Source organism: Onychostoma macrolepis, chromosome 01 (genome assembly GCF_012432095.1).
Source record: "Onychostoma macrolepis isolate SWU-2019 chromosome 01, ASM1243209v1, whole genome shotgun sequence".
Classification (NCBI taxonomy): Eukaryota; Metazoa; Chordata; class Actinopteri; order Cypriniformes; family Cyprinidae; genus Onychostoma; species Onychostoma macrolepis.
In genome coordinates, this window is record NC_081155.1 from 30,817,740 (window position 1) to 30,836,451 (window position 18,712).

An 18,712-nucleotide genomic window follows, 5' to 3' on the forward strand; every position below is an offset into this window, starting at 1 on the left:
GTGTTCTTGAACCTAATGATACACTTAGCAGAACTGAATAGAACCGTTTAAATAAGCTCCAACAAATGCTTTTGGGCTCTTTTCTCCCCCTTTATCTCTTTTTTTGAAAACATTCCGTATTATCTGGAGACCAAAAGAGCTTTCGTCTTGGTGAGCAGACTGAACGAGAAGATGAGAGAGGCACGGTAGTGTGGAGCCACTCCTCTTTGATCTGGTGACTCCACTCTGATCCTCTCTACAACACTGGACAGTGTCTGATAAGACTCTCTCTCTCTTTCTCATTCCTTGTGTCTCTACATCTTGAAGAGTCTAACGTGATTTCCAGGTCATCTGACCTAGTTAAAAAAGAGCCAGATAGTGTTGGCTGATCAAAGAAAAAAGAAAAACAGTGATCCGGGTAACTTCAGGGGCACCTTCAAAACTACGACAAGCTCTTTCTCACAAAGCACATATTTCAGGGCATATTTAAACAGGAAAAAATATAAAAAATGTTGAGGTGGCAGATACTGTACACATAAGAAGAAAGGTTCATTTCTATCATGCTTTGCTCTCAGTTGCTTTCTGTTGGAAATGCATGGTTTTGTACCCTATTGTTTTTTTTGTTTTTTTTACTGTATTTATTTATTGATTAGTAGTTTTAAGCTCTTGTTTATATGTCTGATATATTTCTAGATGTAATATCAAATCCTTGGTCAATAAAAACACGACTATAGTGTCATCCATGCTCGTTTAGGAGAAGAGGGGAAAAAAAGTAAAGAAAAAGAAAAGTGCAGCAGTTTTTCTTCCGTCTCAGCTGAAGTTAGCATGTATTGCTCTTTCATGTCAATGATAAGAGGGGGAGAATGTCAGTTACAGATGCTTGTAGCCTGTAGTCTTTTTCTGCCCCACAATGGAAACGTGAGAGGCAGCAGGCAAAAAAGGCACACCGTCTTACCCACGTTTCACACACACATACACACAGACGGCCCCAGCTGCAATTGCCCCTAGGAGACGGCCCCAAACAAGTCAACCAGTGGTACTAATTGCTTGGCAGGCCTTTCCGCATCTGCCAGGGAGATCTGGTGAGGTCATGGAGCAGATGGGTGTCTCTCTGTGTCCCTCATATTCACCGTCTGCATTTGATCTGTTTTAGGATTTTCCTGATCATTCACTCTACTATGCTGTACTCATGATTCTCTGCTGCTCTCTGTGTTATATATTGTTGTGCTGCTCTGAAACATTTTCCTATTTAGAGTTAATCAGTATGGGACACCCTCAAAGCTAAATTTACACTATTAATTTTTCCAAACCAAATTATTTGGAAAAAGAGTTTATCACACACGCTCTACAGTGAAACAGTATAGGCATTATTCAATGATATAACCCCATTTAGGTGCATCTTGGAAATGGCAATTATTTTGCATTTATAATTGATAATTGATAAATGATAGAATAATAAGTCAAAAAGAGAGATTGGGGCTCTAATCCGGGTCATTAATCAAGCTAGAAGCAGGATGCCAAATGAAGTGTATGGCAATATATTTAAAACAGTAGTATTATATTAGATAAATATTTTTATAGACATATTGCCAGGACGATTCGGGACACCTGTGTGATCCCTTGGCACCAGGTTGTTTGGTAATTTGTTTTATAGTACAATGTAATATAGAATGCTCACAAATCACTTTATTTGATTAACAATAAATTCCTTATTTTATATTGTTTACTCCTTGACTTTTGTAAATATCTTACCAGTTTCGTCCACTGCTTTTCCATTCAGGCAGTGTCTTCTGAAGGACAAGCTCCCTTCACACCTAATTGGGTAGGAGGAGAGCAGGGAAGGTGGGAGGGATGTTACGCAGGGAAAGTATTGTTACGCTTGTCCTACAAACATCCTGGAGTGGCTCGACGCTCTGCACACACACACACTCACATGGGGTCTCACACCCTCTTCATTCGGTTGCTACAGACGACCTTCAACTGCTGCTGATCAGTGTCAGGTTGTCCAAAGATTTTATTGATTTTTCAGTTAGGCATAAGTAGTTTGTGCAGAGGTAAATGGCCAACTACAGCAGCTCTGTCACTATCAATGAGCTGGAGGAGAGCAGCCATGACTGTTGCTCATATCAGCATTTACACACTGTGTTCTGCACGAGTCGATAAATTGATGAGTCGCACAGTGTGTTGAATGATGAAGGGATCTCTCTCTCTGTACTTTATGCCCTTCTACAGAGGGAGGGTCAAAAGTCTGAGACCACTTTGAAAATCTGGGATTCACTATCCAATTTAAACCTGGAAATAAAAAATGAAGACTGAAAGCAAAGCTGTTGTGACATCAAAGGGGTCAAGAACTGCCTTTTTAATTTATTTTTTTACTGTTCTCTGAGGGCCACTTATAACGTTATCAAGATTTTTACATCAAAAAACATCATAATTTAGAAGTAAAAGGCTATTTTCCGTCCTGTTTTAACCCCCCTCATCGGAACGCTCTGTTTGAATAGGCATGGCAGACTGTAGACTTGGAAGTAAACGTCCACTGCTATGATTGGCTAACAGTTGCATATGTTTGACAGTCTACATAGATGGACGCTGCTGTGATTTAGGTTGAAAATGCATAAATACTCAGAACATATCAAACAATCTGTAATAACAGACAAAGCAATAGTGACCACATAATAAAAACACACTTGTGTGGTGCGACATTACTGTCGGATCCAATATAGTCAGCACAGCATTGTCTTTCAGTTTCAATCTTTTTGTAAATCCTGCGTCAAATTGTCTTGTTTGTAAACGAATCTGCGGTGAAATGAAGTTCTTACTGACGTGGTCTGGATCTTCATTAAAAATAGTTAATCCACTTTTTCCTAATGTTAGGGTCGGAAGGCAATGCAAACTTGGCACTACACAGCATCTTGTTATCTTCGGAGCCATCTTTATCGTTTGATTTCTGGGTAGACCTGTGTTTGCCTCTCTCTCGTTCTCTCGATGTTTATACTACACGCGTGAAACAGTGGGCGGGGCTAAACAGGCAGTGATGTAGAAGCAGGCATTGATTTTCTTTTGCAGAGGCAGTGTTTAGCCACACTATTACATGAAAAAAATCATAAAGTGGCACATTCCACAACCTGTCGTTTTGGCAGATTGGGTTCAGTATAAGCTGTTTTTAGACTGACGAGAAGGGTTTGAGTTCTGAAAATTACAGCATGTATTATAGTACAATGACCTCTTGTATGTCAAAAGATCAAGGGAATTTAGATTTCTCAGTTCATGACCCCTTTAATTGTGTGAGAACTATTTGTTATCGCAAATTTATTGAACCCATGCAAGCTTGATAAAACAAAATTTTCTGAAACCCATGTCAGTCAGTATATTATTGAAGTTATTCCGCTAATATAATTTGTAATGGGGAAAAAAATGTTTACATTTGGAAAAATTAAGCTGAAGTTTAAGGACAGTCTCTGGAAAACATGAAAGATTCTGTATTACTTGAGATTATATAATTATGAAATCTACTGGCCTTATTCTCTTTTCTCCCACTTCAATTGTTTTTCTCCGCCATTTTCAAAAGACTGAAATCATATTTGAATGCGTTTCTAATTTTTGTCCACATTAAGTATACTGTCAAAAACTTCATGTTCTCATTATACCTTATAAGTTGTTCAAAAAGAAAATACTTTAGTGAAAAAAATGCTAATGAGTAAATAAAATAAGTCAGCTAAATTAGGTAAACAATTAGAGAGAGATGTCAGATTATTAGATTATCTCTCAGAGCTCTCCAAGTTTTTGAAATATTTAGATTGATTGAAGAGTATTGATTGTAGGCTTGATAAGTATAAACACATTACTAGAAGAGATGATGATGATGATGGTGAATGAAGATGAGGTAACAATTTCAAATTTCTGGAAAAATTTACCGCACAGTACTGTGGATATTATGTCAAGAATGAAATTTGTTGCATTTGTGATGTTTCTATTTGTGCAAAAAAAGAGATTGACGACCACTCAAAGCACATCTGTAAGAATCTGAAATATACTGTGGCGTTATGTCAGTGCCTAAGGATAAAATTGTACAAAGCACTAACCCTAACTGACTGCAAGTTAACAAAAACATTCTGAAACACAGCACACTGAATAACTAAAGAATTGCTGTATTATTGTATCATGACCCAGATATTGCTAAGTCCCCTAATAGTAAGCTAAACGGACAGCACTGTTTTCTGTCCCACTTTGTGGCACTGATACCTCCCAGCTTCAACTGAGGTTACTCCTGAGATGAAGTCGTCCGGTATGAAGCAGGTCGCTGATCCTGTCTACTGATACAGCAATGATAATTGAAGGCTGAGAGCAGAGAAGAAAGAGATTTGTTACAGAAGCGCCTCAAAGTCAAGGAGAGCTGCCCTCATGCTTCCAACTTGCATCCTTCATTGAATTTATTGTCTGTTTCTATTGTGGCCTTCTTTCCCCACTGGCGTATTTATGATCTGGGACGGACATCGTTCTAAAGAGATGTTTCAGAGAGATGTATTGTGCTACTCTAGAGCTACTGGTGAAGGTCAGGATCAGTTTTACATTGATATAATGACTGTGTCCTGCAGAAGATGTTTTGGTCTGTGTTTGGCTTTTGACTGTTTCATTTGAAGTTAAGATGTATTAATAGCCTCTGTGGCATGTTGTCAATTTCCACAGAAAACAACTTTAATATTCATTCCTCGGTTTGAAAAAAACCCAAAAAACAAACCCAAAATGTGTGGAAGACATGTACTTGCAGCGAAAGCCATTGTTTGGTTGCTGCTTTGTACATATTTTAAAGAATATGTATTTGGTAACACTTTAGAATAGGGAACACTTATTCACTATTAACTACGACTTTTCCCTCAATAAATTCCTAATTTGCTGCTTGTTAATAGTTAGTAAGGTATTTGTTAAGTTTAGGTATTGGGTAGGATTAGGGATGTAGAATAAGGTCGTGTAGAATAAGGCATTAATATGTGCTTAATTTGGACTAATAAATTGCTAATATTCTAGTAATATACATGCTAATAAGCAACTAGTTAAGATATCCTAAAATAAAAGTGTTACCATGTATTTTATGCAGCCTTACTCTAGTCTGAGAACTAGTGGGTAATCATGGAACCTCTGAGGTATAGAGGGAAAACAATTACTTATCTTAGACTCGTAAGCATTTGTTTTTTGTTTTTTGTTTTGGAACTTTATGAATGTCTTTACCATGAATTTGCCTTAAATGTATGGTAAGGACATTCATAATGTTACAAAAGGTTTCAATTTGAAACAAATGCTCTTCTTTTTTCTATTCATCAAAGAATCCTGAAAAACAAAAATGTACTACAGTTTGCACAAAAAATAATCTAGCACAATTGTTTTCAGCATTGCACCATTTTATATCCATACACTGTAATAGAAAACAGTTATGTCAAATTGTAGTAATTTTTCACAATGTTTCTGTTTCAAAATCATATAAATATGGCCTTGGTGAGCATAAGAGACTTCTTTCAAAAACATTAAAACATCTTACCAACCAGAGTCAGAGTTAAATTAATTTACCACATAAACTGCAGCGTAACAAAATAGATTTGAGAACCTAGTTATGACCAAACACTTGACTTAGATCTGGTCTTGGCACTTGACCAGAGACTTGAGTCTTGATATGGATACATTGTCAGAGGCTTGTATTCTTTAGCTATCAAGGCAGGTTCACAAGTCATGTGTTGAATTAGACTTGAAATGTATAAATACATGACCTGACCAAAAGCATAGACTGCCTTAGAGTACCAGCAGATTAACTGAGCACAAGTACCAGCAGATTGGGTATATCATACAATAGGAGGCCATTATCAGTAGTCCCTTTTCTCCAGACAGAAGGTGGGTTTCCTGCACCTGAGTCTAGCTGCTCCATCTTCCTCTGCCGACAGGGTGAAGGTTTGGGGCCTCCCAGTCCCCTGATTGATCTGCTCTCCATCATTTACTCAGCAGAGCAGTCACTGACACACGTCACGGCATATGCTGCTAGCCAGATGGATGAGACTCTTTATGGATGCCAGAGTGAGCGTGTTTGTCTGAGATTAGACGCACACCTTTATCCTCTCCTACTGCTGAATTTTATTAATATTATGATTAAATTGTTCATTCATTTTTTGTTTGTTTGTTACTCTCCCTAACTATGATATACCTGTCTGTTTACAATAAATCAATTCAATCAATAAATCAAATATTTTTTTTGAAGATCCAGAACTTTTGCCACCTCCTCAGTCTTGGTTAATGACGCATCCAGTCTGGTTGAAATGGCATCTCCATGGGGACCCAATAAGGCCAGTCGCCCATGACAGATTCTTTTAGGTGACAGTTCGATCAAGCGTCATCTGATCCACTTTACCAGCAGTGTAAATGAGTCTGTATTACAGTGCTCCACACCAGTAAGATGGCACTTTAAAGATAAAGACAAAGGTCAAATAATCTAAAGGCTTCTTGGCTTGGCCTTTACAGATCCGTTTTACTGAGTAATGAGGAAATTCTATGAAATAATAAAACTTTCTATTTTTCCATGGAGGAGTAAATGGATTGACATGGAACAGCCAAGTTGACTCCCAAGAGTGCACTTTTTTTTCTTTTTTTTCCTTCTTTTTTGTATGTCAGTGAACGCGTTTGTTATTAGACATTTGTAGTTTTTCAGTGCTATCAATTAGGTAAAAAATACTTTTCTGAATTAATCACAATTAATCACAGATTTTAAAGTTACTAACATTTGACTCTATATAAACTCAATTTCCTGTCAAAATGCATTTAGAACTTTGCTGAGTACAGAAAAAAAGGTGTTAGTCATATTTTCCAAACAAAGCTACAGTATAAATGTTTAGAACTCACATGGAACTGAATGAAATGTCAGAATTGAATGTCAAAATTGACAAATGTGCTAACTTTCTATTAAACAAAATGTGATGTAATCAGCCAGATTTTGGGCCCAGAACTGTTGAAAATTGTCCAGCAACCCAGGAATCAGCACCAAAGCCTTTTTGCTGATGTGTAGCCTCCTTGTTTAGGCATGGAACGTGGTTGAAATGCGTGAAAGTTCAGCAAGTGTTTCTTCAGAAGCATCAGAAGTTTTCTCTGGAGAGGTCTCACAGCAACAAATCACATTCACAGAAATGAACAACATATTTACGGATACTTAGCCAGCATCTATCCCAACATTAACCCCTGCCTGCACTTTTCCCCTGTAATGGGCTTCCCTGTTTACCTGCTTAAAGACACAGTCATAAAAAACATAATCCAGCTTCTGTCACCTTTCAATCCCTTAAATCCCCAGAGGATCCCTCCTTTTCAGGCCATGAAAAAACTAAAGTCCCCCCTTTAGGCAACCTAAAAGGGAGTTCACATATTTTACCCTCTACCCCACCTTCCTCCTCCAAATCCAATTAGGCCTGGGACAATAGAAGGATTAGGGGGACTTCACTTTTCTGCCATCCTGCCTTAGACACAGTGAGGAACGGCATGACAACGGACCGGAGTGAAAGTGGTGGGCGATGCGACGGGATCTAAACCTGGCCTGGCTGTCTCTCCTCCGTATGAATGCTTTGGAGTTCGGAGAAGGACTGAACCACAGGGAAGGCTGTCGACATGATTTTCTCCATGCTTCTCAGAGGTGTTTAGGCAGTTAGTTCACTACACTCTCCAACGTAGTGTTCACAAACACAGCTTTTGCAGTAGACCCTCAGTCATATGGATTCTCACAAATATTCATAATATGTTCCTTAACATGACTAATTGGAGTCTTGGAGTCTTTTAGCAACACCCATCATCGACATAGCCATTCTCTCTCACTTGTTGCTTCTGTCGTCAGTGCCAGATAGGTACTTGGAGCAAAACAGTCGATTTGTGAATGTCTGCTAAATTTCACGCTCCTCTTCTTCTCACTTATGTCACCTTTATCCTGTCTTTCTTCTGTCCAGCTCCTCAGTGAGCCAGGCCTGCCCTCTTTGCCCTGGGGTTAAAGCGCTTTAAATCTCTTAGGATGGAGAAAGTCTTTGAATTGATGTCAATCAGAAAAGGAGGAGGGATTCAGTCCTTCTCCTCTTGATCATATTTCTCCATTATTTCCTCAAAATATTCCATATCATCTAGCATATCTAATTCCAAATCCCTTCGTTTGTTGTTATTCAATCATTTTGTTTTAAAGCAGACAAATCCTAATATGAAATCGACACATTGGCTTAGTTGAAGCTGTTACGAATGTGCACTTGAACCTAATACGACCGTTTTGCCATTCAAAACAATTCAGTATTTCAGCCATTAAGACTCTGAAACAGCCCTACTGTATTTTTATGAGCCGAACACACCCTCATTTGTCCATTTAAACCATTAAATGGGTGTTAACTTTCACCTAACTGGAGTCCCTACAGTGCGTTTTGTGTGTCCTTCCCATCACCCCCCACAAGCCTCTACATAAAGGCCAAATGTTTAATGAGTAAGTGCACTAAAGGATTCACTTCTCCTCCAATTAACCCCATAGCTCTTGACATTTTTCTAAATCCACACAAGATTTCCTCTCTCTCTCTCTCTCTCTCTCTCTCTCTCTCTCTCTTTCTTTCTCTCTCTCAGCGAGTTAAAAGGCTAACCTGTTGGCAAACAGAGTTGTGAGGAACAAAGCAAGTTCTAATCCCCATTGGACTACGTTCAGCCTGAATACTTAAAGAAGTGAACACTTCAGCTATCATTCATATACATATGCATGTATTTGCTAAACTGCTCTGTGCTTTTCCTCTCAGTCTTTAGCAGCTGACTGCTAATGTTTGTTTTACTGGTTTACAGTTTGTTTTTGTTATCCTTTGAGCTGATTTAGCATTGTTACACGTCAAGGACATTTTAATCGGTTGATATTATCCATTTGCTATTGCTTCTCTTGGGGCTTTGTGGAAAAGGATAAAATGGAATTTATACTCTCTCTGTGGAATATTTTGATTTTGCACTCTGATTTTACAATGTTTTGAAGATAACAACAGAAGCTAATCTTCTGATATAGTATTATTGTTTGTGGGGAAACTTGTGAGCAGCTTGATTTGTTTTATGCTTTTAATGGGAGGTCATGTGCTTGTACAGTCTCAAGATTCTCAACGCTAATTATTATGGCACATTTTTGTACTCTTTAATCACATGGATCTAACATCCATATGACTTTTTTAAACTTTATTACAGTAGGTCTCTCCAAAACATTTTGTCGTTAAGCACAAGTCTGAAAACAAGTCTGAATTAATTGCTTTTTGATGCTTTTCTTAATCAGGCTGAAAAATGTTTTTGATCAGTAAGATTAATGTTGTTGTTAAAGAAATAACTTTTTTTTAAATCAAGGATGAATTAAAATTGATCAAAAGTTACAAACAAATAAATGTTGTTCTTTTGAAATTTATATTCATCTATTCATCGAAAAAGTGTCACTGTACAAAACATTAAGCACCACAACTGTTTCACACTGATATTAATAAGAAATCAGCATATTAGAATGATTTGAGAAGGATCATGTGGCACTGAGTAGTGCAAAGACTACTGAAAATTCAGCTTTGCCATCACAGGAATATATACATTTTCTGTATTTTTGATCACATAAATGCAGCCTTGGTGAGCATAAAGAGACGTCTTTCAAAAACCAAAAATCTTACTTACTAAAACATTTCAATGGTAGATACCAGAGCACTGAATCAGTGAATGAGTGGATGGATTGATAAAATAATCATCATAATATATTTCAAAGATTCAATCCTTCGCATTGTCCATTGAACTTCTATTTCATAACAAGTGTTTAAATTTCCCACAACCACAAAAATCTTGTAGTGTAGCTACATGTGACAGATTCAGCATCTGTTATTCACGTTTTAAACAATAACCTATAGATAAAAAATTTGTATATATTGAAATGCATTGAAATGTTACAGAGCGAAATAAAATACTAGGAACCCCAAAAAGTACTTTCTTTTTAAAAACTTTTTTTTTTTTTTTTTACAAAAAGTAATTTGTGTGTGTGTGTGTGTGTGTGTGTGAAATTTCTCACAAAGCAGAACAAAACAAAATATGTTTTTCTCAGTCAGAGAGAGAACTTGTATGTGTTGAGTAAGTGAATAAGCTTATCTGTGACCGAATAATTCTGAGTGTTACAGTTGCCTTCAGTCTCATACAAGTCATTTTCTATTTCTTATATGCTATATGTCTACGTGTGTGTGTGTACACGCTAGCTTGTTATTTACATGGCCAGATGCGTTAGTAACAGCAGTCCCTTTCTAATTTCTCCTCCCTTTTATTCCCATGAATTCTATCAAGTTTTCCAATATTGCATCTCCAGTGCGCTTGGCTCTGAATGTTGATGTTGATGGATCACCCACTTCCTCCTCCTCATTAATTTCATCACCTTATCGCCCAGGCCACTTCATTTGACCAAAAGGTAATAATAAATGTCCCATCCACAATCTTTAACACACTCAGCCAGGCGGAAACACTTAATAACAGCATACAAATTGAACTTCAATCACCTCATTTTGCTCCGCAGATGCATAGGCACATTAAAAACCAGTATTGAGAGTGCGTGCGCACTCTCTCTCTCTCACACCATGTCGTTTCATGCCATCGGTTGCCAAGCTTCAAATTGAGCGTTATAATACTCGTTTATTACACATTTTATAAGCGAGGATGGGGATTCTATCAGTGGCACTAGAGCCGTTTCCTTTTCCTGGCTGCGAACGCTCTTATCACCGCTCAAACACAAGCGCACACTTTGCCCAACAGAGACTGCTATTCAGAGACTCATTTATCTTTCTGAGAGAGCGCTGGATAGTTCACTCGCTCTCTGTCTCACACTTGCTATCTCTAGCTTTTTTTCTCTCCCATTCACCCCCCTTTCCCTTCTTTTTTGGCTTGGGGTGGGGGGGTATTTTCAATTAGATTTCATTCAATTCTGTCAGAGACGGAGCACATGCTCTCGAGCGGGGGTCCCTGGTGTGTGTGTCGCTCGGAGGATGTCGTTTGCGCACACAGGGTCCTTTGGCAGAGGACAGAGTGTGTGTTTGAGAGATGTGTCCCTCTTCATCTCAGACTCGTTTCGGCGGCTGACAGAGACAAATGACAGCACTCAGAAATGACTTGCTGCCTCTCGATCCTAACAGGTTGAGCGGTTTGAAATGACACACACATACGAACACACTCCCATTTCAGCTTCAACCTTTTGTTGTCAGTTTGGCATCAGCGGCATGGCCTTGAAATTAAGCGTCTTTTTTGGCATGAATGAAAGAACATTTCAAAATGGAACAAACATTGTTTATGTCTGTAAAAAGGCTTTAAAAGTAGCTTTAATTTTTTTTTCTTCATCATAGACAAAGCTGTTTCACAGCTTTAATTTATTCACATTCTATGATTAACAGCAAGTTTTGCATCTTCTTTTCTGTTTACATTGCTAGGTTACATTACTGGTACAGTGTGTAGCTTTTCATTTCTTAAACAACCATGTCAGAAGATGTAATCCATTGCCATATTCCAGGATGACAATAACAGTATTCACTTTGCTCAAATAGTGAAAGTGGTTAAGTGAGCGTAATAAATCATTTTCACACATTGGCCTCCTTAACCCCAATTAAAAGTCTTTGGGATTTGCTGGAGTTGACTTTAGAGAGTGGTTTGACTCTTCCATTGACTCAATACAAGATTTCGGCCAAAAGTCAGTGAAACTCTTGATGAAAATAAATGTTGTGATGTTGCATAAGGTTGTTGAAACAATGGCATGACGAATGCACACCACAATCAACATTTTAGAAATATCCGCTAGTAACAGGTTTTTGGACAATCAAGAGAACCTATAGAGTTCATTGCAAGGCTAGTAGTATGTGAGGTATATAAAAAGTAAGATATTAGACACACAACAGACTGTCATATCCATCTACAGTATGTCAAGCCAAGGTACTGCATCATTCCTTTATTCCTTAGGGTTTGAGTAGACAGGAGCCAGATAAAGTGTGAACTATTGAAGTAGCTCTGCTATAGAGATGGAATGAACCACAGATTAAAGGTCGTCTTTTTAGTCAGCAAGATTTTACGGTCTCCAGATGCCCCTTTCAGATGACTGTCATCCTAAAGGAATGAGCAATGAGTGACTTTGCGACTTTTTTTATTAATAGTTCTTGTTTGTACATTCTGATAGTGATGCACAAATGTTGGATATTTAATTGTTACACTCATTTAGCCTATTTTCTCATTTTTGATTGCTAGTGCCATTGTTGAGCACTCACTTGTAATAGCAAATGTTTAGGGTAAAGATTGAACCTTTAAGATCAGTTAATTTTGCTATTTCTTTGAAACAAAAGTTTATTAATTTTTAATACTGGTCTTACACTACTGTTTAAATTTCTGGACTTGCCCTAGTAAAAAAGTAATATATTTAAATACATTTATTTCATACTAAGTATAGTTCAAATCTATTAACATATTTCCTGACGTATAGCTCAAGACTTACTGATATACAAATAATAATTAAACTTTATTTGGAGTGCTACTTTTGCACAATGCACATTTATTAATATTAAGCCTAAATGTGTTTTAATGTCACTATTGATGAGGATTGTATGATCTAATATCAGTCTTTAAAATGCAAGATATTTAAAGTGAACTGCAAAAAATGCTTTTCTTACTTAGATGTTTTGTCTTGTTTCCAGCCAAGATATCTTAAAAATTCTTAAATCAATTCTTAAAAATTATTGTCTTGTTTTCAGAAAAATTAAGTGAGTTTTTGCATAGAACAAGCAAAATAATCTGCCAATGGGGTAAGCAAAATAATCTTATTTCAAACAGAAAACATTGGCAGATTATTTTGCTTGTTTGCTTGCTTCAAGCAAAAACTCACTTAATTTTGACTTGTTTTTTCTTAAAACAAGACAATAATTTTTACTTTTCTAGAAAATCCTTCTTGATTTAAGAATTTTTCGATATCTGGGCTGAAAACAAGACAAAAAATCTAAGTAAGAAAAGCATATTTTGCGGTGTGTACCTGAAGTATACTTGCAATAGTTCCACTTTTGCACAATCAGATATACTTCAGTATACCTTTCGTTGGTATTCAGCCCTACGTCCACACAATTAAAGTGCATTAAGTACAAAATTAGTTGTTCAATTTAGTAGACTTTAAGTATACCAGTTTAGTATACTAAAAGTGCAGTTGCAAGGTATTTCATTCAGGACATAAATATGTAAATGTATTTGTAGTCTACTTAGCATATAATAAATATATTTCAAATCCATTTTAGTATATTTATTTTTCACTAGGGTGATGCTGATATGGTTCTCAACATGTCTTATTATCAGTTTTGAAAACAGTTGTGCTGCTTAATATTTTTGTGGACACAGATTTTTAAAAGGATTCTTTGATGAATAGAAAGTTCAAAGGAAAATCTTTTGGGCCATTATAAATGTCTTTACAGTCACTTTGAATTCCTTGCTGAATGCCTTTCAGAATAACACATGAATTAAATAAATGTATTAAAAAAAACACAACTAACCCAAAAGTGTATTATTGACTTTATTCTGCTAGAATTTTAGTACTACTTAAGGGTTGTCTCTTTTGACTTGGGCCTCTAAACAACAGCTTAGCAATCACCCATAAAACCCATGCTTAACAGTTTATATTTACATTGACTCTCTTGCTCCTTCCATTTAGAATGGCAGGTAATGATCTGATAGTGAAGTGTGTGCTATATTGTCGTGTCGTGTTGAGTGGTGTGTGGGTGGGTGGGAGGAAGGGGGACCATCTCTGCATTAACACTGCTTACATGAGGTTAATTTCATTACCAGTCAATGGCAGCTGCTAATACACAATGCAAGCAGACAGATCCTTCAGATGAAGTTCCTCCATTACACTTGAGTAAAGGAGGGATTTCATCTTTACGACCCTGTCCATGATCGCTCGGCTATAATAAACTCTTCTATGCTCAAACTTCTCCATGATACCTTGGTTGGATAGCGCATCGGATATCACATTAATGCTTGGGTTTCCATACCAACAGCCTGACAGAGAGGAGATGAGGAAGATAAATAGGAGAGCATGGCCGTCTCACATGCCGCTTGTCAGGGAGTTTGTGGTGGCGAACGGCAGCGTTACCGTGGCGGTGGAACAGCCCTAATCCACATTTAATTGAACTCTGGAGACTTTGAAGTGAGTCTGCAGAGCAGACAGGAGCAGTGACATTGCTCTGAGCGCACAGCACAGCTGCTGCCCTCTCGTTCTCTCTTCTTCTATCCTCTTTTCTTTCTCTCATTAATGAGTACATATCAGTGTTGGCTTTGGTACTAGAAAATCTAAGTGTCTGAAAAACTCAGCTGCTTATCTGCCCTAATCAGAGCCGCTCAGATCAGGTGTGGTGGTCTTTTTCTCCTCTTCTGTCCTAACAACTAATCTGTAATTAAGCTAAATTAGAAATGTAAGAAAACAGTGAGCATATGGAGGACGAGCACAGCTTAGTATCTGTAGATGAAAAATGACGCTGTCCGTCATTTTCCAGGATCATGGAAACCTGCCATTGTTGGAAGCCCAATTTGGTTGCTTTTAAACGACAGACAAATTTGCAACAAAGTATTGTAGAGTTTCACATCAGCAATGACAAATGTGAAGTGTGTTGTCCTTCCTATTCTTAAAAATAAGCATATTTCTTTTGTTAACTATACACCATTATATGGTTAGTTGCATTTATTTATTTGTTTGTTTTATATAAATGTATAAAATGTTATAATGAATATCAATTTATAATTATTACATTTTATTTGATTGTATTTGCATTTATCGTAGTCTTTTTCCTGCTATCTGAAAAACATCTCTAGCTTACTCCCTTCCTTCCCAATTAAACGGCAAATTAATAACTTTTAGAGATGAATTCCAGTGTCTCTTATCCCAGTAATCTGCACCATTTTTTTTTTTTTATTAAATGTGTATGAAAATGAACTCTCTTCTTTCTTTTTTTCCAGCATTTTTTTTTTAGCATTTCTTGCACTTAATGAAAGTTGTTTTCAGCGTTTCTTGTATTTTCTGAATAATAAAAATGTGATGGTTGTGCAGCAGCAGCACATGTTTCGCTCACACCAACTTGAAGGGCAAATATTGATAGATTTCCAGTTCTCTTGGTACTGATTACCTTTTAGTGAACTGTGGCCTTCCTGCACCTTTTCAGTGTGTGTCTGAATGGGGCTCATTTTAGCGCTTAAAGCATCTCTTTTTCATGAGGACTGATCAATAATATACATTAATCCTGCTCTGCGACCCTGGGCATGAGCTATGGGTGATAAATGAACTAAAACCTTCCCTCTGCCCCACTGCTTTCTCACTCATATCCCCTTAATTTTTTACATTTCTCTTTGATCAATTGTTTTTCTTTGTCTCTTCTGTACAGATTTTGGCCTACACAGAGGGTCTGCATGGGAAATGGCAGTTCACAGAGATCAGAGCAGTTTTCTCTCGCCGCTATCTGCTACAGAATACAGCGCTGGAGGTCTTCATGGCCAACAGAAGTAAGCTCTGATCCATAGCTGTTCTGTAATATCTTAAAGGGGGTCATAGCATGAGGCATCAAAATGCATTTTTTGGAGGAGATCAGGAAACAGGCTGGGAACCATTTATTGATCTATTGTGGAAAAAAAGACTGGAAAAAGCCTTTACTAAAATTAAGTCAACTTTAGAGGGAAAAATAAATGAAAATAATATATAATAATTACAATTTTAATTACAATTTCAAAATAATTGTGAAAAATTAACAAATTTGAAAGGACAGTTCAAATAGTTCAACAAAAATGTTGCTCGTTTTATTCACACGCAGGGAATGATGTGTGTTAAATTCTCTTTTCTCCTTACAGCGGCGGTCATGTTCAACTTCCCAGATGCGGCCACAGTGAAAAAGGTGGTGCACTGTCTCCCCAGAGTTGGAGTCGGCACGAATTTCGGCCTTCCTCAGACCAGGCATGTTTTCGGTTTCATTTGCACCATTCATTTACAGTAGTAAACTCTCTTCTTCTCTTCTATTTGAAATCTATAATACATGCAATAAGCTATATATTAGCATCCCCATTATTCTCCATGACAGCTGCACAACTTGTGCGGAACCCCCAAAATTATGTGATTTGCTATCTTTCTGCCATCTTTGCTCATGGTCACTCAGTTCCGCACTTGCAATCTGTTGGCTAGGCATTCAATTCTATGTTTGCGTACTTCCGTAAAATATGTTTCTGGCCTAACACTGCTTGTTTGTGTGTTTTAATGCGTGTATGGTGTCAGGGGTGTCTGTAACACTGCCTAATTACCTTCAGACAAACACAATTCACATCATTTATTTATCTCCCCAACTGAGAAATAAATACAGGGGTGAGAGCAGTGCCTGCAGGGCAGGCTGGAAACACAGGAAACACACACACACACACACACACACACACAGCTGCTGTTGTAGTTCAGCCAAAGAAAAGATGATTTAGACAAGTGAAATTCCATCACAATATCCTTCTAAATCAGTGGTCTTATTAAAAGTAAACGTTCATTGCAATTAAGTAACTAAAATAACAATGTGGGTAACAGAATATAGTGAATATTGATCCCAAATAGGTCTCTGGATGTCTCCTCCTGGCAATGAAAGAATGTGTGACGTGATTGTAGCGGTATTGACCATTACAGACAGCCCTCTCCTGCCATGAATTCACTTATGCCCTTCTGCTAACATTCGTGTGGCATTTTCCTAGCGTTGTTACTGCGTTCCCTCTGTGTTAGGAGGGGCAAAGGGCATTGGAAACTTCAGAGAGGCCTAATGACTGTAATCACGCTGGGTGACAGTGATGAATTCTCTAATTTCGCTTTGTTTTAATTGGATGGAGAGTCATTTGTTTTAGTGTCCACATATTTGCTTGCACTGTGCATGTTCATTTAACAGGTTCCCACATTACCCATGAGGCCATTGTGTGTCTGTGTTCATGTCTGGATTTGGATGAAGGTTATATTCTGAATTATAGAAGAGTTCCTGTCATTGAATCTGGCTGGCCGAGTGGTATTTTGTATAACAATACTGGAATTCAAATATTGGCTTCTTATTGAAGTTTTTTCATCGGAGCGCAAACGAACAAAATGGTTTATCATATTGTGTATATTTTATTTATACAGATGTTGTATTAAAGCAGTTGGCACTTTTTTAAATGCACAGCCTTAGGTTTTTTCCATTTAGAGGTCCTTTGTCGATACATTTCCGGCAGTGTTTGTTAAGCCGGCAAAATGCTGTACAAGTCCTGAATTTTGTAATGTATGAAAAAAGCCATAGGATTTTAGGCTTTTTTTTGAGCCAGATGAGCACAGACAGTGTTACGGTGCTCTGAAAGTACATTAACAATGTTTGAGGCAATCTCAGAATTATGAGGAAACTGTGATGCCAAATTGGACAAATGCTGAAACTAAAGAGCTTTTCTCTGTCTGAGTGATAAAGAAACTTTTAGAGATTCTCTTACTATCTCACTGTATTTTTATCAGATTTTATGCAATTTATCTGTGGCTCATGCCATAAAATCTGTACAATATTTTTCTGATCATGCATATTTCTTAATTTACACAATAAACTGAAAACAAAAAGAGCTTATATTTGAAATTGCACATTAAATAATGTTTTGTAAACTAACTGAACAGCAAATACATGCACATTTCAGGTTACTCTTTGAATTTCTGAATGTGATTTGTGCTTTTCCGACAGACGGATTTCTCTGGCCAGTCCGAAACAGCTCTACAAGGCCTCCAACGTGACCCAGCGCTGGCAAAGACGAGAGATCTCCAACTTTGAGTACCTCATGTTCCTCAACACCATATCTGGTAAAAAACCAATGATACCTGAACACTAAATGTACATATAAAGCTGAATGTACTAATGAATGAAAAACTCTTTGCCCTAACACCTCTATGTGAGACAACAAGCGACAAAATTTGCGTATTAATCTGGATTTCGGTCCTAATCAGCTGTGACTAGCTAAACACTTTGTTGGTAACTTATTTTGTTATTTATTTTTTTTGTTATGTTGGGCCATGTAGTTCTGCTCACACTAGCCGCTTTTCTACTGTCGGGCCAATGTGAGCCAGTGCTTTAAATGGGCCGGGCGGGGCTAATATCCTCGGACCTGTAGCACCGAGCCCAAAATCACGATTCGTTTCCACCGTCAGGCATAGTCACAGTATACATCACATTTAGAAAGAATAATCATTTCCATATTTTTTTACCATCAACAATACCACCTGAGTAGCAGAGGCAGCTCCCGAACAAAAACCATTATTATATTTTCATGACATACGCAGAGCGTAGACTAGATGAGACTTATGACAGATAAAATATGCTACTAAATAAATACACAATTGTAATAGAGAAGCTGAGGTATTTACCATGTTTACTATGATAACATTAATGGCTAGCGTGCATAGTCTTGTGCATCGCTTATAAATATTTCTGCCTTGTATGGTGATCATAATCCACATCGGATCAAGTTATTTCAAAAACTTGCTGCTATCTGAAAGTGAGTTTTGAGCTAAAATTATTTTAAAAGTCTTCAATGTGGGTGTTATAGCTGTTAACTTGATGAAATGATCTGCGGCGCTGATGCTCTCCAGACACGGAGAAACTCTGCCTTTGTTCATAACCACTCCTCTAGCCCCAGTTGGCCCGCTTTGGCCCAAGGTTTTTGTCGGGCCAAA

General features: G+C 37.5%; 1 protein-coding gene across 8 annotated transcripts in view; it reads left to right on the top strand.

The window, feature by feature from the left end:
- The window catches only part of lrba (LPS responsive beige-like anchor protein), a 275,213-nt gene that overhangs the window by 174,352 nt on the left and 82,149 nt on the right, over positions 1-18,712 (top strand). For all 8 annotated transcript variants that reach the window (XM_058770127.1, XM_058770098.1, XM_058770136.1 and 5 more), the window contains exons 40-42: positions 15,402-15,519; positions 15,862-15,964; positions 17,727-17,842. In XM_058770127.1, coding sequence (XP_058626110.1) covers positions 15,402-15,519; positions 15,862-15,964; positions 17,727-17,842 — 337 coding nt within the window. The remainder of the gene's footprint in view (positions 1-15,401; positions 15,520-15,861; positions 15,965-17,726; positions 17,843-18,712) is intronic.